A 23,982-nucleotide genomic window follows, 5' to 3' on the forward strand; every position below is an offset into this window, starting at 1 on the left:
CACATAATGTAGTAATACACTATTTTGAAATAGTATTTTTTTTCAACTAGGGTGGCTAACACATATGATGCGCGCATCACTAACAAATATTTATAGGGGTATAAATGTTCGCATATTATTCTTGAGTTTTTAAAAGTGAGCTAATTAACATTAATAATGGAGGTAATTAAGTAAATAAACATTTTAGAGGGTATAATTGTCCAAATACTATTCATAGAGTTTACTCATACTTGTGATCGTTTGGTTGGATTAATTAGAATGGATTGAAATGCAGTTAGAATCCATTCCATCTGTTTTTTTTTATTGGTTGAGTTTTTTACTAATGAAATCTCATATCCAAAGGATTCTAACTCCACCCCATACCAATGAAATCCCATACCCACATCCCTCCTAAGATTCACAATCTATTCTTTGAATGAAGAATACAATCCATTCCATTATAGAACCAATAACTTTAGGATAGTATGAGTTTTAGAATCCATACCTATATATCTACTATAGCATGAGATTCCATTCCAATACATTACAATATATTGAATCAAACACTCCTAAAAGGTAGGGAGAAATTATTAACCCCACCAACTAAAAAAACCATACAGTAAATTTCTCTAACAATTTTTAAATATTAATGTTAGACTTGAAAAAAAATGTAGGGACTAAGGAGTAGTAAGTATAGTCGTACAGAAACAAGTAAACGAATATAAATAACATGAACAGCGAGTCAACGAAGCCTCATTAAATATTAATCTTTCTTATTGAAGATAATTTAATTCAATGGTCCAATTCATTTGTAACATCACAAAATATTAGATTCCAACTTTCCAAGGCCATTGAAGATTAAAATTCAGGTTGACCGTAAGATCAATCTTTGGGCACTTTTATTAGCAACACAAACGAAAAAAACAAAAGTTGGAATAATCACAAATAAATAAGAATGTCGATTAATAGAACCGTTTATTTGGAGCAACAATAATATTAGTTTCACTAATATCAGTACGTCGCTTTGCCCTGCTGATTGCTAGTTAATTCATTGATGTTCATCGGATTAGCGATACGACGATCTGGAGAACTATATGCAGCTTCAGCTACTCCTCCATTTACAACATCAGTTGGATGAAATCCGTCGAAGAATGCATACAAATCCCGATTAGGGCATGGTGTGCTATAAGGCTCACACTGGAAATCACTCCTCAATGTGCAACAAGTCGAGTTTGTATTAATACCTGCATTATTTAGCAAAATGATTTTGTACCTCAGATATACAGAAGTTACATTGTTCTAGTGTACTTTGAACTAATAACGTGAATTAGTTGTTAAATTGTTAAACGACGTACCTTCAGGAAGGGGGCTTAAGGCTTGCAGGTTGGAGAGACTAATTAGCGTAAATTTAGCCCCAGAGAGCCTTGCATTCAATTCATCCAGAAGCGATTCAAGCTTTGTATTGAACATATTTGCAGCTTGGTTGATTTCGTCAACACAGTCAGTTGCATTGTTCCTCATAATTTGAGACGGAACGCAACCAAGATTACCCACGCCGAAAATTGCAAACATTCTAGCACCAGTATTGTATAGCGTCTAACACAACAAAAGTAAAACCAAAATTAATGCGAAATCGATATTAGTCAACATCATATTCGTAAAATAAATAAATTTGGGAGGGATTTAACGTGTGAAACAACAAAGAAAGTACCCGTAATTGTGATCTATATCGAGCAATTAGTAGATTAGTGAACTGATCAGGGGTATAGAGCCTCTGTGAAGGATAATATTGCGGCAAGAAGTAATTATTAAGGTAGTCATTGCTACCAATATTCACAGTGTATAAGCACTTGTTCAAGTAGTTCGAAACTGGACCGAAAACCATAAATTGGAGCCTTAAGATGGTCAGCATATAATTTCGTATTTGTCGATCCAACCATATCCGATCACCCTGTAATAAAATTTTACAATTAGTACAAATGATTATGTACGTCTAGTAGAAAAGGCAGGCTTATGTCACGTGCATATATAATTAATACTAGTAAGAATTTAAAATCCATCTTTATTGATGAACTATTTCCTAGCTTGTACTGTCATTTATATATATATACTTGAGAGTTTGTGGCTTGTTAATGAGTACGTTCTTTTTTTTTTTTTTTATTTTTTTTTTTTTTTTGAGAAGGAAGTTACTACCTATTATAATACAATACTAGATATAAGCTCGTGCGATGCACGGTTTTTAAATATTTCATTTTGTATATTTTTTTTGTAATTTCTTAATTTTTTTTTATTTTCTATTCTATTATTTTAACATTAATATAAGGTAAAATATTTTGTTAAGTTTTAAATTATTCTTATTCAAATTTTACGTATATAGAACTTGAATTTATAAATTGAAATAAATATTATCTCATTCATCGGATAGTTAGATAAAATCATTAAATCAAAATATATTTTTTAATTTCTAATTATTTGTTAAAATAATATAAATCTTAATGTAAAAGATAATTTTTGTTTTTTTTCATGATTTAAATCTTAAATTACTATTTTTTTGTTTTCAATTCTCAAATTTAATTTGTTAATTTTTTCTTAAATAGCGATGAAAATTTAAATTCTAAATTAATATATAAATCTTATTTTTCATTGGTCGAAATATTACTTTTGCTTATGTGGCGTGCGATGCACGAATTTTTATAAACATTTTGTATATAAATATTTTTTTTGGTGATCTCTTAATTTTTTTTTCTTTCATTATAAGTTTTAAAATTTTGTATGAAAATATCATATCATCAGATATTTACATAAAACCATTAACATCAAATAATAATTTATATTTTTTAAATATCAAAATATAATTTTAGTTTTTTAAATAATATAAATCCTAATATCTAAAGATAATTGTTAGTTTTGTAACAAATAAAAATGATAAAATTTAGTATTCTTAAATAATTAAAATCTTAATAAATTACTATTCGTCGTTTTTACCTACGTGGAAAAAATTTAAAATTTTATTCGTCACATTTGTTTAGGTGGCGAGCGATTTTTTTAATTCTAAAATAAAATAGATATCTGATTTTTAATTGGTCGAAAATATACCTTTTCTTATGTGGAGCTCCCAATACTCTCCAAAAATGCCTACTTTATTTATATATATTAGATTATTGTCAATTTAGGAAAAAAACTATGTACTCCCTCCGTCCCATAATATAGTTTTTGTTTGTGTTTGTTTTACGGTATTTAAGATATACTCCGTAGGAGAAAAAAGTGGATGAAGTACATTAATAAAATTGAATAGTCTTTCACCAAATAAAAGTGAAATGTACAATAGACAAAAGTTTGAAAGAGAAAGTGGAAAAAAGTACAAGACATGTGCAAAATTCAAGGGTAATTTAGAAAGTACAATAAATAAAGTTAAAAAAAAGTGATGGTACAATGATCTTATATACCCTCCAAAAATAGAAACAAAATAAAAAATATTTTGGATCCTCAAAATAGGATAACATGAACTATATTATGGGACGGAGAGAGTTTTACAGAAGTAGAAATTATGATCATACCAATTGTGATCCAGTTTCCATTAGAATTCCAGCGGAACCGGATGCGAAATTGACACCTCTCAATATATCTTGACCCATTAGATCTCTATATGGTCCTATAGACTCGTCGAATCCCAGATATGTAGCTGTAAAATCAACATATTTTAATATACTATTAAGCAAATTACCATACAAAATAGCAAAAATAAATAAAGAGAATATCTATTAAGAATTACTAAAACAAAAATATGTTGATTTCATCAATTTACTAAAATGTGTTATGTGTTAAGCTTTCATTAAAAAAATTTCCTCTAACTTTACATATGTGTTATCAATTTTTTTTCCCCTTTCATTTTACTTGCTAAAATTGCTAAAAAATAGGACTGAATAGGTATGAAACTAAAAATGCAAATTTTGACTATGGCATCAAAATTATTGTATACTTCTGTACTTCGTAATACTTTTGAATTTTTTTTCTTTAGCTTTAACTCTAAACATAAAAGCTCAATGGATAATGCAATATTAAATATATTCTATCTAACCATTATTTTAGTATATATTTTCAATAGCATAATAAATATTATGATGGAGTAGCATTAAACAATAACCAATTAAAAAAGGATTATGTCATGTTTATTTTTTTTATATTTATATAACATAATTTTTTTTTTAAAGCGACCAAGTCATGTTAAAAAGTTATCAACGACAAAAGTATAAAAGAAAATTTTACTCAAAAAAAGGATAGGGAAATTCTATTGGGTAAACCTGTAGTTTTTAAAATTCTCAATGGTGAATTGCAAAAATAACTTATTATCATTGGTAAACTCGAAATTTTTTTTTAATATAAACTTTCTGACCATGGTTAATTCTATTTTTTTTTAAAAAAAAACACAACCCCTCCTTTGCCAGACCACCACCAATGACACCACCGGTCAACCGGTCTCTTTTTTCTCCTCCGACTGTTTCCCACTGGCCACCGCAACCACATCCCTCCTCTCTTTCTCCTCCTTCCACCGCAACCTCCCTCTCCTCCGCGGCTCCTACCCAGAATCCTAGATCAAACCCAAAACCACGACCTAACGACTACGGTTTCGAAGGCAAGGCGTTAGGGTTTCAGGACGAAATCAACGGCGACGAAATCAATCCAGGCCATTTAGAGCCCTTGGTTCTAAAGATCGACATCAACAGTTTGGAAGGTTGGGGAAAGGGTCGATTAGGGTTTTGATGTGGGGGTAATGGGCAGCTGGGGATTTCGTGGGTGGTTTCTTGGGTTTTTGGGGGGAATGGAGGTGGGTTTTGGGGAAGGAAGGTGGTGGTTCAAGGAACGAGGATAAGCGGGCAGGGATGGTGGAGGCTCTCGCGCCGTCGAGGGAGGGAGCTGAGCGCGGCATGGGTTGGGGCAGGGGAGTGGGTGTCGGTGCCGGCGCCAACGTGGTGGGATGCTAACGGGAAGGGTTGACTTTTTTTTTTTAAAAAAAAAAAAGAAACTATTTTTTTAAGCATTCAAATGTAAATTTTAAAAAAAAAACCTAATTATAATTAAATATTTAGTTAAAATTAGTCATTAATGTTATAATTATCATAATATAAAAATTCTAGTTTACCAATGATAATAAGTTTTTTTTTTTTTTTTGTAACTCACCATTGAGAATTTTATAAATTACAGGTTTACCTAAGAAAATTTCCCAAAAAGATATAATAGAAATTTGGAAAAAAATTACTTCCTCCGTTTAATTTTAATTGACACGTTTCTTTAGTCATATTTGCTTATGCATAAATTCAACTGTTAATATATTTAATTATCAATATGAAAAAAATCATAAAAAGTCGATATTTTGAAATTATATATACCGTGATGAATCCAACAAGACCCCACATGACTATATTTTTCATCACGTAAAAATCACAAAGTAGGGTTAAAAGAAAGTGTGTGAATAGTGATAAAGTCAAAACGTGACAACTAATAAAAAAACAGAGGTAGTATATGTCACCACCATACAATGCACTAAAATAGGGCGAGACTAGTACTTTAGCCCCATGATATTGAATAACGTAGTAGTTATACAAATTCTTAAATAGACTCGATTCACACTAATTTATTGTGGAACGTCGACATTAGAGACAATATCATTGTTTTATTAATAAAAAAAGGTCATTATATTAAGATAAAGGTTATTATGTTAAAATAAAAGTCATTGTGACATTTTTTAAATGATATTTTTAATATATAATGGTCAATATAAATAATATAGATAACTATGTTAAAATTGAGTCTTTATTCAACATAATGTCGTAATTTAAGTTCACATTAACATTAAATGTCTTTTAAAAAAAAAAGTCAGTTAAAATTAAGCTTACTATTTTAAAATTAGGAGTCACTATGTTCAATATAACCTCAATTACTTGAATATAAACCTTAGATCCACAATATTATTATTTTGGACCATGTCCATCCAAGATTTTCTAAGTTACTCCCTCCGTGTTTTTTTAAGTGTTACACTTACCAAATCCGGTCGTGTTTTAATAAGTGTTACACTTTCTATTTTGGAAAAAAGCTACATTAAAATATTATATCTCTCTCCTCTCATGGTCCCCACCCAAACCCACTACTACTTTTTTTTTATTACTCCCTCCGTTCCTAAATTACATTCCTACTTTCCTCTATTATGTGAGGAATAAATGCTAGAAATAGGAATGTAATTTAGGGACGGAGGGAGTATATCTTTCCTCTCACATTCATTACTTTTCAATAAACTATTAACCCCACTATCTTTCTTTTACAATTTTTTTAATACTCCAACTACCCCACTTACCTCTTATTTTATTTAAGTCAATTAAATTGCCTAAAACTATGTGACGGTCAAACTGTAACACTTTAAAAAACACGAAGGGAGTATTAATTTGAAATTAACTACCATTCAACTATCCATACCTTATAAAAATTGAGAAAATACTGTTATGAATAGTGCATGGACATTTATATCCTAAAAATATTATTTTACTTATTTACCCTCATGAATTCAAAAGCCTTAAAATTATCTCTTGAATCACTAAAATTGATTAATTGATTGTGTGTATTTCAATGTTTAAAGCATTTTTTAGACTCTCCATTTTTTACATTCTCCATATTTTACAAAGTATATAATTATTACTATGCAAATAGATATAATAAAATACCATGCAAATATGCATAAGGTATGCTAATTATATACTACAAAATGTGCATTTACATGTTTACCCTTATAAATATGTACAAGTTTTTATTTTGCCTCCATTAATGTTAATTGTTTTTTTAAAAAAATTGGCTTTTATTAATGTTAGTTGTTTATATAAAAAAAATTTAGAAAAATATGCAAACAATTTTGCTTCTAATTTGTTTACATATATTATGTTATCAATATAATAAAAAACAAAAAAAGCTTTCCGAACAAGACTAGATATGGCACGCAACGCGCTCGTTAGCCACCTTAGTATCCAGAAAGTCTATGACTAGCCACTAGCATAGCCATGACCAAGCCCACATGTTATAGGCCCTAAACATTTTAGTTACACATAGCACACATAACTGACTTAAGTTAATAGACACATCAAAGGCATCATTTTCTTTTTATATTGGCGAAGATTCCCAGTCTTGTATCCACGGCATTGAAAGTACACACAACATATACAATTCATCCAATGTATTTTGTGTATTCTTAACAATATTGCATACTATAGCTTAATACTAATATAATGAATGTATGAACTTTTATATGGGTGTAACAAAACCTGCCAAAGCTAAAAGAAAATATAGTTGAAGTATTGTGAGAAATAAAATATATTTTGTCAAAAGAATTGCAAGCAAGTGATTAGAATATTGAGCTATAAATCCTTTAATATATCTGGTATGTTATTTTTATTTATCCTTAGCTAATTAGTAACAGATTTTTCAAACGACGGATCAATGAGGTAAATTTTTCCGGTAATTGATGAAATGATGAAGGGTATACTTACAGATATAATCCTCAATAGTCCGGTTATTGGTAAACCTGCCAGTTGGTACGCCACCAGGAAAATCAACCCCATATGGCGGGTAATTTGCTTTAGCCATTGTCCTGAGATTATTGTTGTTTCCAACATCGGACAGTGAGTCCCCGAAAATGAAGTAGCATGGCACTTTTGGTTCGCCCTTAACCAAAACCGCGCAAACCATAAAAATAACAAAAATTATAATTCGTAACATTTTAGGAATTGATTGCGTGAGAAGTGTTAGTCTTACAACTTTGTGATATTTAAGATGAGATTTGTGGTCTTGGATTGCATGTTGCTAAGTTGCTTCCATACTTATATATAGCACGATATTGTGAAAAGGAAACCCATGCAATGTACGTCATTTCAAAACGTTTAAGTTTCTTTTAAAAAAAAAAAACAATTATGGAAGGATTTAGACTAGTTGATATTAATTTTATTGAATAAGTTGATAGTTGGTCTTCTCAGCTGTTAAATAACATGTGATTTTGTTAGATGATTTGACCCGTTAATCGGATACGTACGCTACTACGGAGAAGCATTTTAAGATATTTTTGTGTAATTTTGTCTTGATATTTAATTATCCATTAAGTTAATCAAATGGAGTGTGCAATTGTACAGTGTTGTCAGTAGAACGTCAAGTACGACCTTGTAAAAGTTGCAAACTGAAATTTATAGTATGGTTGTTTTATTAGTTAAAAAAAAGAGTCACTATAATAGAAAAAAGGTCTTTATGTTGAAATAAAAGTCATTTTGGTAATATATAGGCTATAAGAGGTTAATTTTTTTAATAAAATATTTTATATACCGGTTAATATGAATAATAAAAGTCAGTATTTTAAAATTAGGGTCATAACGTTATACTTTAAGTTCACAATAATATTAAACGTTATACTAGTTTTAGTAAAGGTAACTATGTTAAAAATAGGGTTACTGTGTAAAAATTAAAGGTAACTATGTTCAATATAATGTCAGGTGCGTGTGTATAAACCTCGGGTCCACAATAACATTATTGCCAGGTCCACGCAAGTCTTTTTTCCATAATTAAAATAAATTAAGTTAATAATAAATTAGATTCCATCAAAATAGTATATAAAAAATAGAATGATCAAAATACGGAGTAGTATATATGACCATTATTTAACAAAATTAATGTAATTTCTCAAATTTGTATTTCTGTAATTGTAAAGCATACTCGGTATGACAATAATAATGGAGGTTTAATATAATAAATACATAATTTTCAATGGACCAAATAATTAGAGTTTGCAAATAAAAGGATACTAGAAAATAGGATAAGCCTAATTCAATAATGTTTTTTTTTTTCACTTAAATAAAAAGAAAAGCAACAATTAAAAATTAATTCGATTCACTTGAACAGTACGTCTTACAATTTTTAGATCTTTTTAAACTCAATAACATTTATCCATTGATGAAAATAATGCTATTTATAACCATAAAATCTCATGTCCAATAGGATAAGAAAAACTAGTCAAAACACTAACCGTTACCTCAAACGCTACCACGAAACAGTGCCTTATACCTTATAGAAAGATAAAGATTACCGAGTAGAAATTATCTAAATTAGGAAATTTCAACTAATTAGTCTATACTATGGAAAATGAATTCCCTAATTCTATTAATCATGCTTAATTTTCGGATTAATATTACTCAATCTCATGGATAATAGACGATTTGAATAAAAATTAAATAAAGCAATTAAATATTTGATTTTGATGCCTTTGATCTTGTAGATGGGATTGGGCAATCTTCTAAATTTCCTTTCACAATGTTCCTTTGTACTACCTTTAGTGTTGTTAGAATTGTGATCGATCCTGATTATAGGATTGTACGATAAAATTTTAGCCAAACGGTTCCAATCGAAAGTAGAATCACACAGGCAGCAGGATCAAAGCATTATCAGGCATGATCGTACAAGATCGTGTAGGGTCATATAGGATCGGTAGTCTGCCGAGAAAATATTACCCACTACCATGGTATGGGTAATACTACCCAATACCACAAAAAAAAATTTCTTTTTCCTTTTTTTCCCTTTCCTCTTCATCTTCTTCCTTCCTTAAACCCTTTTCCCCACCTCCATGGATAGCTCCCATTGTCGGCCAAACCTCCGCCCACCACACCTTTACCTCCGACAACAAGAAGTCCACCCCACCAGCTACTACCTTGGTCGAAATCCAAAAGCACGCAACTACCTCCATTAAAAATCACCGGAAACCACCCAAAAAAACATAACCAAAAAACAAGAGACACAAACTTATAGTTCTAGCCATTAAAACGGTGAGTTCTATGCTGAAATAGCTGAGTTCGGTCGAAATTGACGTCGGTAGTTTTTTGTCGGTGCTTAGTTATTATTAATTTCTTTACTGTTATTATTGGTTTGTATACTGTTATTCTTTATTTTTATACTGCTATTCATAATTTATATACTGTTATTGAGAGAAGAGAGACTGCATTTTTACAACATGGGTAAGTTTTACGTGAAATTACATTTTTGCCCCTGGTATGGGCCTAACGAGCCCATACATGGCAGTGGTCTATCACTACTCGTAGTCTGCCTCCATTTTGTTTTTGCTACTCACTTACTAGCATTGGTCAAACTAAAGCCGTTTTTGAAGGATTATTGCAGCTTATGGACAAATAAATTTTTTTTGTGTGTAATCTTCTTATATAAATTCTTATATGAATCTGGTTCACACTAATATATTGTGAACCACTAACATTAGAGACAATATGATTGTTTTATAAATAAAAATAGGAAAATTTAGAAATAATAATCCCAACTTTCCTCGATTTTGGAAGAATAATCCCAACTTTCGATTATTCTGGAATAATCCGTACTTTGGGGGTCTTCTTTTTTCTTCAATCCCAAATACCGGTTACCGGTTGAATGGGTTGAATTTTTTTTTTGTGTTTAAGTGACACGTGTCGCGATTTAATTGGTTAAAATACAAAAAAAAAAACCCACCCATTTTGAAACCCAGCCAGTTCGGCAACCCGCCCAGCCAGCCACCTCCCTCGCCAACCGCCGTTTCTCCCCCACCAGCACAGTAGCCGCTCCGGCGTCCGATCTACACCACCGTCCCCAAAACCCTACGCAACTACCAATAAAACTCTTCCCTGAAAACCCAACCCCGACCACCAATAAAACCCAAACCCAGATTCAGCCACCAGCTAAACCCTAAAAACCACCGGCTGCTGCTATTACCCGCCCCCCTGCGCCGCTGATTCCCGTCCTTTCCGCCGGTTTCCCTTCCTTATGAGCCGGTGTTGCGATCCCCTAACCTCCCTCCTTCTCCCTTTCTCATTTTCCGGCAACCACTCTTTCCCTTGAAATTAAATTTCTTCCTCCTCTATTCGAAACCCCTTCAAACCACCTCCCCTACCCTCGAAAATCACCAAAAACCCATCCCCCACCATCGAAAACTCTAGTCGCTAGGGTTTCGAGGTGGTGGGAGGAGCAATTTGGGATTTTTGGCAGTGGGGAAGGGTTTCATTGGTGGTTATGTGGGGTTGTGGGAGGAGGTTTCAGGGAGGGGGGAAACGTCGATTCGGCGGTCCTAGTTGGCAAGGGGTGATGCGGCGGTTCTGTGTGGGAAGTGGTGGCGAAGGCGGCATAGGCTGGTGGGGGAATGGGAGGCTGTTGTTTTTTTTTTTTGTTTGTTTTTTTGTATTTGTTTTTTTTTTATTTATTTTTTTAAGTTTTTGACTAATCAAGACTTGACATGTGTCAAGTGACCTGAAATAATAGGTCATTGACTTTCGTTGACCGGTTTGGGATTGAAGAAAAAGAGGAACCCCCAAAGTTCGGATTATTTTGGAATAATCCAAAGTTGGAATTATTTGAACAAAATCGATGAAAGTTGGGATTATCATTTCTAATTTTTCCTAAAAAATAAAGGTCACTATATTATTTTTTTTTTTTACGGGAAGGTCACTATATTAAAACAAAGGTTATTATGTTAAAATAAAAGTTAGTGTGACATTATAAAAGCTATAAGAGGTTAAATTTTTTGATGTAATGTTTAATATAATGACCAATATGAACAATAAAGGTCACTGTGTTAAAATTAGGTCACTATTCAACATAGTTTCGTACTAAGTTCATAATAATATTAAAGGTTACACAAATTTAAAAAAAAACTTACTATGTTAAAAATATGGTTATTGTATTAAAATTAGGGGTTACTATGTTGAATATAATGCCAGTTACGTGTGTATGAACCTTAGGTTCACGCGAGATTTTCTAACCTTCTTATAATTATTGTTTCATTATTTGGTATCTAAACATCATATTTTTATAATATATTATAGCACGTAATTTAAAGTTATAAATGGTAATCATGTGCGTTGGATAATGCACAAAATGCAATTGAATATTAGAAAAAATCATGGAAGGAATACAATCTAGTATGAGGAAGTTTTCAGCCATAGGTTTGTGTGTGAAAACAAACCTATGGCTGAAAATTGAAAACGGACAATCAAGACCGTTAGATTATAATCTACACTAACTCATCAAATCTTGACGGGTGAGATTTTTTTCAACTCAATTTTCACTCAAAAGTCTATAGTTTCTCTCTCCTCCTTCATTTCCATGTCCTTTTTCTCTCTCCTCTATCTTCACTCTCTTACTTTCTCTCTCCTAATTTCCCAATTCTTTTGCAAAATTCATGCTACTTTTATACATCTACCGTCAATTACTTTGATTCTTCATCAATTTCTCAGCTCTACATCTATTGTCATGTGAGTTATTCGATTAAATTTTGTTTTATTTGAGTAATATTGCAACAGCAGCAGCAGCAACAACAACAACAACATCAACAACAACAGCATGCTTTACATTTTTTTCAAGGTATTAGTTAAAGTGAAAGTGAAAATGAACGTGAAAGTGAAATAGAGGAGCGTGCTTCAATATTTCTTTTTTTTTTAAGACGCTTCAATATTTATTTATTTATTTATTAAGACGCTTCAATATTTCTTATAGCCGCCTTTAATTAATTTGGGCAAATTATTACTCCGTATATTTTTTCCTCCTAATAATTTTAAAAAAACAATTAATTAATACAATACAAAACGGTTGTCAAGATGGCCGTTCTATATCATCTATGATAATTAATTATTTTTTAAAATTATTTCGGTAAAAAGAAATAGAGAACGGTTAACTACGCTAACCGTTCTATATGTATTTACATACAGAACGCCTCTTATATAAATGCTTTCTATATTCTTCTGGAGAACGCCTATCTTTGGTAACCGTTCTATATTTTGCGATCTCTAATCTAGTTTTTGGTGTAGTGGCAACAACAACATCATCAACAACAACGACAACAGCAACGACAACAACAACAACAACAACAGCTATAGCAACAACAACAACAACAACAACAACAACAATATTGCTCGACCTTTGTGTGGTGTTAAGATACTTGGGGTCCTGCTAGTTCCGATTCTGGTTTTAGTGGTGAGCTTGTGATGCAAAGGGTGACCAAGACCATTGCCCTTATGGATAAGGTAGCTATGCTAGATGATCCTTAGTGTGAGTTGTTGTTAGTCCTTGTTACTTAGGGCATGTACTGGAGTTTCTAAACTCTACTTTGCATTGTGTACTTGTCCTCCTAATACTTTTGAGGCGGCTCAGCGCACTTTTGATGGGGCTATTCGATCTTCCTTGGAGCGTATGGTTACTGCTTCGGGGCTTGGGTTTGGCGATTGACAGTGGCGACTTGCCACCTTATAATTTACGTTTGGAGGGCTTGGTGTTTATTTAGCAGGTGATGTTCGTCATTATGCTTTTCTTGTTTCTCGGTTACATTATGCTGGATTGTAGGCACAACTTCTACGACATGCTGGCATTGTTTGTCTTGGACAAGCCTTTGAGGAAAGTTACAATCTATTTTATTCCTATGGAAAATTAGAAATCCTATCAGAATTAAAACTCTAAATAACTTTTTTATCCTAAAAATTCTATCTAAAATTTGCTTATCTAACGTGAGAGGTATCGATGTATAATATGATAATTGTTTATGTGGCGCGACACTTGGCGTTAAATTGAAACGCCAAGTGTCGAAGTCTCCTGTCCTGGCTAAAAATTTAGCTTTATATATTAGTTAATAGTGCGTACCCCAGGAGATGCCCTGGATTTCCTCCATATTATATATCATATCCTTACATTAATTGGATACTTATAAAATAATAAAATAATAAGGAATATGTTGTAAAATAAGGAGAAATATAAAAGATTGAGAGGGAATTGAAATGTGTGTTCTACTTAAATTTTATATGATGGAGGCATATATATATATATATATATATATATATATATATATATATATATATATATATATACAGTACAATTGATAGAGTTTGCTTGGAGAATAATAAAAGGAGCATAATGGTCATCCACACGATATTTTATTACACTCCTCCTTGGATGTCTATTATCAAAGATTGTGCCTCGTTAAAACTTTATTAGGAAAAACCCTGTGGGATAAAAACCTAATGAAGGAAAAAGAGTACAACTTTCTTCGTAATACGCTCGAGATGCTGCCTCATTAAAAACCTTACCAGGAAAACCCAATGTGGAACAAAACCATGGTCAAGGGAAAAGAGTGCAACGTGTATTTTCTCCCCCTGATGAATACATAACTTGAGATCTTCTAGTGTCGCAACAATTAATCCAATATGTTTGGATATCTTCTCATATGTAGTTAGTAAAATATCATACGTTAATCTTCAAATCTCCTAAGCTGAAGTTGCATCTTCAATTCTTCAAGTCTTCACGTGAACATGTGAAGTGTCTTCATTTCACCATACATGTGTTTATCTCTAATATCATTATTTCAAATCTCTGTTTAATAGTTGATTTAAAAATTAAACTAATGCGATTATGACTTCTTCTGGAAGTTATTAATAATAGAAATTGATGATCATTATTCGATTAAACATTCATTAATAATCATTTGATGACAAAACTTTACATTATTAATGTCATTATTAATATAAAAATTTCTTTGTAATTTCCTTCAAAGTTACAAATACGCCATACTATATATATTTTGAACAAACATTCACATATACCACAATTATTGTATAGAACTAATGCATCAATACGAGATATAGAAAACAAAATATATAATGAGTAATGCATCTAACAGCTTTCAATATACGCAATGAATAATCCATTAACCTATGACTCACACATGTATATAAACATACATAAGACTCTAAATAAACTGTAAAGTGTGGATTTAAAAAATCCATATTTCATTAGAATTCTGGTCCATGATAAACTTATGATTATTATCATTATGTCGACATCAAAATAGACATATATTTCAAATCCCTTATTCACTAGTTCACTATATTATGCATATGCATATTATTCATCGGTTCCATTGTGTACCAGTAATTTAAAATTCCTTTAACGTACATTTCGCATGCTATTTTATTATGATATCTGAATACATTTCTTATTGGTACCATCATAACTTTCTGACATCATAACTTTTAGGGTATTTCATTCACTATGGTATTTATATACTATTACACTATTAGTGTTAACTGCACTATCTTGCCAAATATCATATCTATTAAACATATCTTTATTTTGGAACCGATCATATACATCCTACACTTCAGGTGTAGTTATTCAAGTACAATTGGCAAGATTTTATTTCAATGTATACACATAATTAATATCACCAAAATGTATCTTCAATGCTATGCAACATGAGTCATAACTGAATACAAATCAAATCATAAATGTGCAACATATCTTGATAATTTATATACAAAAGTTGGCATATATATAACTTTTCAAACTACCATTATAGGGATCATATATATTCTTTATTTATTTAAATTTTTTTCAATTTTCCCAACTTTTGCTATTTCTTCTCCCCCTAAGTTGGTAAAAATTCTCTTTTATAGGGGCGTCTAATTCTATACCAACTTAGTATTTAAATTTGCATTAAAATTCATTTCATTGGGAGGATCACAATCAAAATTTATCTCTTCTAGAGAACAATTTCAATGAAGAATCATTTATTTATTAACTTTATATTTCATGTGTATCTATTATTAAATTTTCAATAATATTTTCTCTTCTGGAGATCAATGTCAATGGGGAGACATATGTTGTGCAGTTGTACGTTTTTCTTTCTTCTCCTATTTCATATGTGCTGACATATAATAGCCTCAATCAAAAGAATTGTTATACAAGTATAAATCACTTGCTCGTAATTTTAGTAGGTGATGGTCTTCTGGATCTTTAAAGACTTAAATAACATATTTGGTGAGCTTCTGATTACTTTATAGTTGGCAATAATATATAGTTATTTTGGTGAACTTCTGGTCAGCCATTACTCCTTTATATAAAAAAAATCAAAACATATTAAATCTTGAAATTTTCATCAATACAAATTATTATAACTCACAATCCAAATATAACTCAATCTCAATGTTACGTCTTGCCATTCAATTCATTTTATATATTAACATTGAGAAAGCGTCAACATATCATCAAATGAAACTTCAGGTTTCCATTATGGGTAATTAATATTAAACTCGGATGGCCTAATTTAATTATCACATCCAATCACTTCTCTAAATTTGAACTCTGGTCAGTTTTCAACACTAGTGATCACTTTATTAAACTTACTATATGCATGGTCATGAATGTGATGTGATATTAGAACGCCAACATGTGTTTCTTTATACAATTGGCAAGACAATCAACTAATTAATATTTTATCTAATAATTACTTATATATATTTTGCTGGAGTTTTGATTATAATCTTGATACATGTTAATCTTGTTGGACATTTCATACTCTCCTGGAGTCTTTTACATAATCATGGAACATATGAATCTTACTAAAAAGTGATTTTATTCTAGAAATGTAATGAGATTTATCATTTCCTCAAATTTGTCATCATTGTCAATAGATGCTCCATTCCTTTTCCAAAAGTTCTTATATTTTAACTCTATTGGATTGCAACGCTTCAAACGTGCTTTAGGTTCATTAGTAACCTATATTGACCTTCTAGGACAATAATTTAATTGGAGAATTTATAATTAGTATATGATCAATCATTTATATCCATCTTCAAGATGGTATCATTTAAAAATATTTAAATAATATGCATGTGGCCACTTCTGTTAAGTAAATAGTTAATATTTGAGTTAATGTATGTTCCAAACTGACCATCAGTATATTTTATTATTTATGTGCAAGGATAAAATAATGGAATAATTAATACAGTTTCCCCCTAATTCTTGCACGTGGGACATGAAATGAATCCAACAACATTTAAATATCATCCACAAGGCATAAATTCTTTTAGCAATACATGTATCAAACATAATAAAGTTATTTACAAACTTGCTCTTACTTGTAACTCTTGCACAATTATATTAATTTCTTATAAGTATGGGCGTAATAAATATATTTTCCAAGTAATATATGCAAGTTGCTCACAATGTCATGTTTAATTACTTGAACTCATAACATTATTTCTAGGTCAAAATAGATGATATATATAATCATGTTTGCAATTTTTATGAACTTTATAGTCAAGAATAATTTCATGCAAACATGCTTGTTACCTTTTTAATCATTCAAATTCTCACCCAAAGTTCAATAACTTAAATACTATTCAACATCTTTTGTATAATATTATTTCATGACATTGTGTTTATAGAGTCACGTTAGTATGTAGTGGATATCTAAGCAACATGTTTTAGCTTTGTAGATCATGCACATTTCTTTGTATTATCCTTAAGGGTTTTGAGCCCTTTATATGTTCAAGCTAGGAACTTTAAGTCTATGTATGTGAATACTCTTTATAAATATAAGGAACTTCAGGTCTGCACATCATATTCAATTTACATTCATTCCAATTGAATCATATAAGGAACTTAAAGTAAGTACATAATACTATAATTGAATTTAATCACACATCAATCAATATAGCGTAGACAATATGAGAACCTACTACTTCACGCTTTAATAAAAACATACCTGAATCGATTGAATCAACTATACTATAGGATCAATTATATTGATATATTGTCGGATAAAGCTTAATTAGAAAATAGAAACAAGCACATAAGCAATCAACATTAACACGTTCATGTTAGTGGAAAACCACATGGTTCATATGATACTTGAAATATAAAAAACATAAATTGTAAATAGTTTCACATGTGCCTTAGGCGTATTTCGTACAATTCACAAACATTCAAGGCATTAGACATTGGATTTCACAAACAAATTATATGGGTAAATAATTGCGAAATCAAACCATTCATATGTGCTATCAAGCATAGAGAAATAACCAAACTCATTTACGGATAGGAAAAGTAATACCAAAATCTAGCAAATATATGTACTACAAGTTCATGAAAACCATACGTTCATAAAATTAACACCAATAATAATTCTAAATACCCTTTTAGATTCAAACTAAACAAAACTCATAGTCAAAACAAAACTATTAATTAGTTATTTTCTGCATCAAATCCAACTATTCCCAAATTGCTCATTGAACTCCAAGAATAATAAAAAATACGAAAATTTGGGAAACAATATAAACATTTCATGTAAAGGTTTAAAATTAACAATAACAGGATAGTTGAGAATGAACTTTCCTAATATCGAAATCTTTCCCACTATAAAAACCAGCTTGTAACTCATGAAAACGTCAATGAAAAGAAAATAAAGTATAACCCTTGATTAAGGCTAATATATCATATTATGGATAGATGAGAAAGATGATTCAAGATAAACAAACCAATGCAACCGAAAAATAATACGAGTAGTTCTTTGTAATTAAATAAAGCGGCACTACCATTAACATTCCAAATTATTAATACCGTGAGACTCCTTGTACTAGTCCCAAATTAATTAATGAGGACTGGGAATGATATGACATTCTTGAAACGTGTGATTTCATTATTAAAAGATCAAAACCCATGATCAAGATTAATCTTCTTCTAATTTCTTCCCAAGATGCGACACAACAAGATAATAATGAATATAATTTAGCACATTCAGTATACAACGAATTAATCATTAACCTAAGAAATCAACAATAAAATTTAAATATTGATTAGAGCTTTGGTGATGATAACGTGTTGTAAAATAAGGAGAAATATAAAATATTGAGAGGGAATTGAAATGTGTACAGTACAATTGATAGAGTTTGCTTGGAGAATAATAAACCCTAAACTCTAGAAAGTTCTAGTGTGATACAAGATGGACATCCACAAATATGTTTAGATAAGAATAAACCATATATCTAGAATATTCCGGAATGATATAAGGAGCATAATGGTATCCACACGATATTTCATAACAGAATAATTATTTTTTCAAAGGGATTATTAATGTCTAAATCTGTCCATGTTTTAAACTTAGTTGCCCACCAGTCACATCTCTCGGATGCCCACACAGCAGCCACCAATTGCTCCACCAATATACCCCCAAAGCCTAACTCCAACATCAACATTTTGACCTCCAATAATCAATAATTCAACCACATGATGATTAAATTCCACTAATTTTTAGAAATTTCAAGCACACACAAGCACATTCGGATTCAACTAAAGAATTACTAGTATGAATATGAATTATATGCAAAAATTACAAAATAAACAATGACACCAGAGTCTCGAGCAAAAATCACTCATAAAAACCTAATAAACTAAAATCAATCAGAATTAAACAAAATTCCATTCAAAACTACAACTTTGAAAATGAAACTGTAGTTGAAACTCAAAAATTCAAATCAAATCGATAGTGTCCAAAAAAAATGCAAAATAAAAAAATCAAACAAAAATCCTACACGAAAAACTTAAGAAAGCACTCATAAACAACCGTATGAAGAAATTATGGAAAATAAAACTAAAAAAACAACGACTATGAAGATAATTACAAAATAAAAAATAAAAAAAAAAACAAAAAAAATAAAAAGAATTTCACAAATCTGAAACGAAAGACAAAAAAAAAATGATTTAGGGCTAAAATTTCAAGTTGAATCTATTGAAAAATACATATTTAATTCAGGAAAACTAAATTTCAGAAAGCATTTAGCTAAATTAAGGGCTTGTTCTCATTCACTAAACTGAGCTGAACTGAACTCAGTTGAATGAACAAAATCGAACTGATTGGAGCTGAACTGAACTGAACTAAATTGAACTGAACTGATTAGAGCTGAACTAAATTATTATTATTCTTGTTGTTGTTGTTGTTGTTGTTGTTGTTGCTGTTGTTGCTGCTGTTGTTGCTGCTGTTGTTGTTACTGTTGCTGCTGTTGTTGTTGTTGTTGTTGTTGTTGTTGTCGTCGTCGTCATTATTATTATTATTATTATTATTATTATTATCGTTATTATTATTTTTATTATTAATTAATATCATTATTAATTATTATCTTTTATTATTATTATTATTATTATTATTATTATTATTATTATTATTATTATTATTATTATTATTATTATTATTATTATTATATCTCAAAAACAGATAAAATCATACAACTTACGAAAAGTTAGTGGGAAGCCGAGATACAATCTGGGTCCCCACTCCTCTAGATATAACAAATCATATCCTAGTGAAGTCTTTAAGATTTTCTAGATTCGCTTCAGCAATGTAACAACTTCATTTTTTAACTTTCCAAGAGAAGAGAAAGAGAAAGAGAAAGGAAGAATCCATATCCAACTGCTCGACAACTGGATTTGTACTTGACCTGCTTCCAATTGGCCGCACCAGTCATTATCCGTCTAGGAACAAAGTTAGATAACCCAAATTGTGTCAAAGGAGAAAACCCTGTCAAGTCAACACAGACATCGTGACCACGATCCCAGGAATAAAGCAACACTTTGTAGGTCTGAGGGCCCTGTTATTCCCTCCAGATAACCCAATGTCCACCTCCTTTCTAGCTGAAATCCCTGACCGATAGCAAACATCAACAAGGGTATCCCGAACAGCATTGTGTCGATATTTAATGCCCATAATACCAACACATGACACTATGTGATCACCAAAAATATCCCAGGGAAAACCCTTGAACAAGTAGAGCACGATGTCGTGATAGAGTTCAATGGAACACCCAATCGATAGCACAACACACAGCGATATGTCTTGGATTTCATTGTCTGACCCAACCCCGAAATAGGGACCGCCCAAAGCCAAGCAGAGTTCAATGGATCACGACAATCTGCACCAATATTTGTGCTCCATTTGTATTAAAACACCCACCTATTTGCAACAATATTTGTGCAAAATTAGTTTTCCCAAATAAAATTTTGATTTTCCATGTGATTTTAGTACTTTCTCTCTCTATTTTTTTTACAAACCCCAAGTAAATTTATCTTTTTAATATACTTTTACTTCTTTTTATTTAACTTTCTTAATACCCGCGTAATCAATTCAAATGGGTCGTTCTTTCGGAGACGGAGGGAGTATATCTTAAAAAATGTACGCCGGGATTAAATAGTACATTACCTATATCTATTTGTTGCATTAACTTTATCATTTAATAGATTTCTTGGACAATGGAGTCACAACTAGACTTACTTATGGATGTTATTAAGGAATTGAACTCTATAACATCGACGCTTTATCTTCCATGATGTGTGATCATTTGAAATTTCAACCTTCATTAAAGCATTAATAGAGGACTCATTATTTCATCAATGGTGACCTATTTTCCAACACGATATAAACGACTCAATATCCACATTTATGTTTCCCTTGAAATCATTTACTACTAATGGTACACCCTTTGTCCCCTAATACAAAATCTTATATCCTTTTTGAATACACTAAAATACAAACTTTTTTTATTTAAAGGTTGTATTTTTTGACATTATTACCCCTTTTTTTTATGAGTTGTCATCTTTTTTCCATTTTTTTTTTATATTTTTAAGGAAAAATTAGAAAAAATAATCTCAACTTTCATCAATTTTGTTAGAATAATCCCAACTTCACATTATTCTGGAATAATCCGAACATTAGGGGGTCTTCTTTTTCTTCAATCCCAAATACCGGTAACCGGTTGAATGAGTTTTTTTTTTTTGTTTTTTTTTAAAGTGACACGTTTCACTCGTTAATTGGTTAAAAAATATATAAAAACAAAAAATAATATAAAAAAATTTTTTTTTTTAAAAAAAAAAAAAAAACCACCACAAAAAAAAGCCAAACGAAACCCGGCCAGCTACCTACCACAAAACCCGGCCAGCCACCACATGATGCCGGCCGGTCGAAAAACAAGGTCGGTTTCCCCTCGCCACCATCAGCAACCTTTTCCAGACCTCCTGCCGATCAACCACTCACTCCGACAGCCATGATATTCGGCCCTTGTGCCGATTTTCCCCCTCCCCCGCCATCGAATCTCCTTCTTCAGTTTTTCGCTGACCCTTCTCAATCAAAAACCCCCAACCTAGCTGCTTAAGGTTTCAATCTTTCGGGGTGGTGGGAGGAATGATTTGGGGTTTTTGGTAGTGGGGAAAGGTTTCATTGGTGGTTTTGTGGGGGAATGGGGGTGTTTCGTGGAGGGAAGAAGACGGCGACGCAGTGTAAGGTGTTTCACGCGGCTCGCCGGTGAGAAAGAGGTGGTAGGCTGGGCAGTTAGGTGGTGGTTAGGGTGGTTCGGTGGGAGAGGGGAGGCTGACTGGTGGTTTGGTATTTTTGCTTGTTTTTTATTTTTTTGCTTTTTTTTTAAATAAAAATTGGACCAATGAGTGCTTGACATGTCTCAAGATGCCCTGATATAATAGGTCATTGACTTTTATTGACCGGTTAGGGATTGAAGAAAAAGAGAAACTCCTAAAGTTCGGATTATTCCAAATAATACAAGGTTGGGATTATTCTAGCAAAATCCATTAAAATTGGGAATTATTTCTATTTTTTCCTATGTTTAATATCAATTTTTAAGACTTTATTTCTCTATCTCTTCTATTATTCCCAATTATCTTTTCTTTCTCTCTATCTCTCTTTAACATTATATGTACATATCTATACTATATATTAAAAGGTGTTCTTAAGAACGTCGATGTGCCATGTAGTCTCTTTTTTGTTGCGCCACGTCATCTTTACAATATCTCGTAATGCCACGTCATCTTCCCAACGTCTCATGATGCCACATCATCACTCAAACAATGCAACATCACCCAAGCAACCAATATTATTGAATATAAAAACGTAAGGATAAGGAAGATCGAACCCTCAACCTCTTATAACAAGAATGTTATCAATATGTAAAAAAAATTATATACGTATGAAGAGTTTTAAAGGATTTACAACTTTTTTTTTAATTTCGTGCAAAAATACAAAAAGGCTATGAATTTAGGGATTAAGGGAGTAATAGATTATCAAAGCCGAACAAATAATACCGTTGAACTTCCAAGATTTGCCTTCAATCGTGATCCTTATTGTCCACATGTTTCTTCATGAAGCATCTAATGTATTTATTATTTGGCAATAAAAATTATGAATCCAGTTTCTATTAACACTATTCCACGTTACACAATACAAATTCTTGGAAAGATTAAGTTTATCAAGATTATCAAATATCTACCAATGTCCCAATATTTGCTTTAAGCCTTTAATAGTTAGTTGATTCACGTGATTTTCATTTACTAAACTTAATATAGAATTTGAAAAAGCCTAAGGCCCTGTTCTTTTGAACTATTCTACTCTGTCGAAATGTGCTATGCTTTGCTCTGATATTGTTGGTCCGAGACAAGCCTTCGATAATGCTATTACTCTGTTTTAATAGGACCGTGGAGACTGACCTTATACGTAACCATAGTGAGATCATTGCTCTCAAACTCATGAAGTTATTGGCATATATATATATATATATATATATTTCACGAAGGTTACTTGTAGGGAATATTTTCAAGCATCCCACACTAGAGCCTCCCTGTAATCATACACTTAAGCATGGTCACTACTAGAAAAGGCCCATTTCCGAGGAAACCGTTCCGAGGGATACGGAAATCCATCGGAAAATTCGTACTTTCCGACAGATTTTCAAATCCGTCGGAAAATATACCATTTACTATGGAAAATCCGTCGAAAATGGTATATTTTCCGACGGATTGAAAACCCGTCGGAAATTTCTTACGGAAATTAATTCTGTCGAAAATTTACGACGGATTTTTAATCCTTTCCGACGGAATTTAGTAAAATAATAATAATAATAATAAAATCCCAAACCCTAATTAAAACGGCTGCCCTACCCCGTATTTCACATTTCTCTCTCTCCTCCGCCTCTCTTCTCTCCTCTCTTCCTCTCATCTTCTTTTTCTCTCTCCTCGATCTCCTCCTCCTCCCTTCTCTTCTGACTCCCCTTCCTTCCTCTCCTAACTCCCTTCCCTCCTCTCCTCCTCCTCTCATCAACGCCGCCTTCTCCTCTTCTCTTTCTATCTCCT

The 23,982-nt window shown here is 31.6% G+C and overlaps 1 protein-coding gene across 1 annotated transcript; it reads right to left on the reverse strand.

The window, feature by feature from the left end:
- Nucleotides 1-849: 849 nt before the first annotated feature.
- On the reverse strand, nt 850-7,828 carry LOC110690734 (GDSL esterase/lipase At1g29660-like). Its single transcript, XM_021867619.1, has 5 exons — nt 7,509-7,828; nt 3,537-3,661; nt 1,691-1,930; nt 1,335-1,575; nt 850-1,223 (listed from the first exon to the last, which is right to left on the reverse strand). Exons 1-5 carry the CDS (start codon nt 7,735-7,737, stop codon nt 991-993), a joined length of 1,068 nt encoding a protein of 355 aa, XP_021723311.1. The 5' UTR covers nt 7,738-7,828; the 3' UTR covers nt 850-990.
- Between the last annotated feature and the right edge of the window lie 16,154 nt (nt 7,829-23,982).

The sequence above is a fragment of the Chenopodium quinoa genome, unplaced genomic scaffold, assembly GCF_001683475.1.
Source record: "Chenopodium quinoa cultivar QQ74 unplaced genomic scaffold, ASM168347v1, whole genome shotgun sequence".
In the NCBI taxonomy this organism is placed as follows: domain Eukaryota; kingdom Viridiplantae; phylum Streptophyta; class Magnoliopsida; order Caryophyllales; family Amaranthaceae; genus Chenopodium; species Chenopodium quinoa.

What these genes read in the sequence shown, in the direction of transcription:
- LOC110690734 (XM_021867619.1), bottom strand. Translation starts at nt 7,737, where the DNA reads ATGTTACGAATTATAATTTTTGTTATTTTTATGGTTTGCGCGGTTTTG. An exon ending in GACTATTGAGGATTATATCT is followed by an intron (nt 3,662 to 7,508) that starts GTAAGTATACCC and finishes TTGATTTTACAG; the next exon opens with CTACATATCTGGGATTCGAC. An exon ending in TGGAAACTGGATCACAATTG is followed by an intron (nt 1,931 to 3,536) that starts GTATGATCATAA and finishes ATTTTATTACAG; the next exon opens with GGTGATCGGATATGGTTGGA.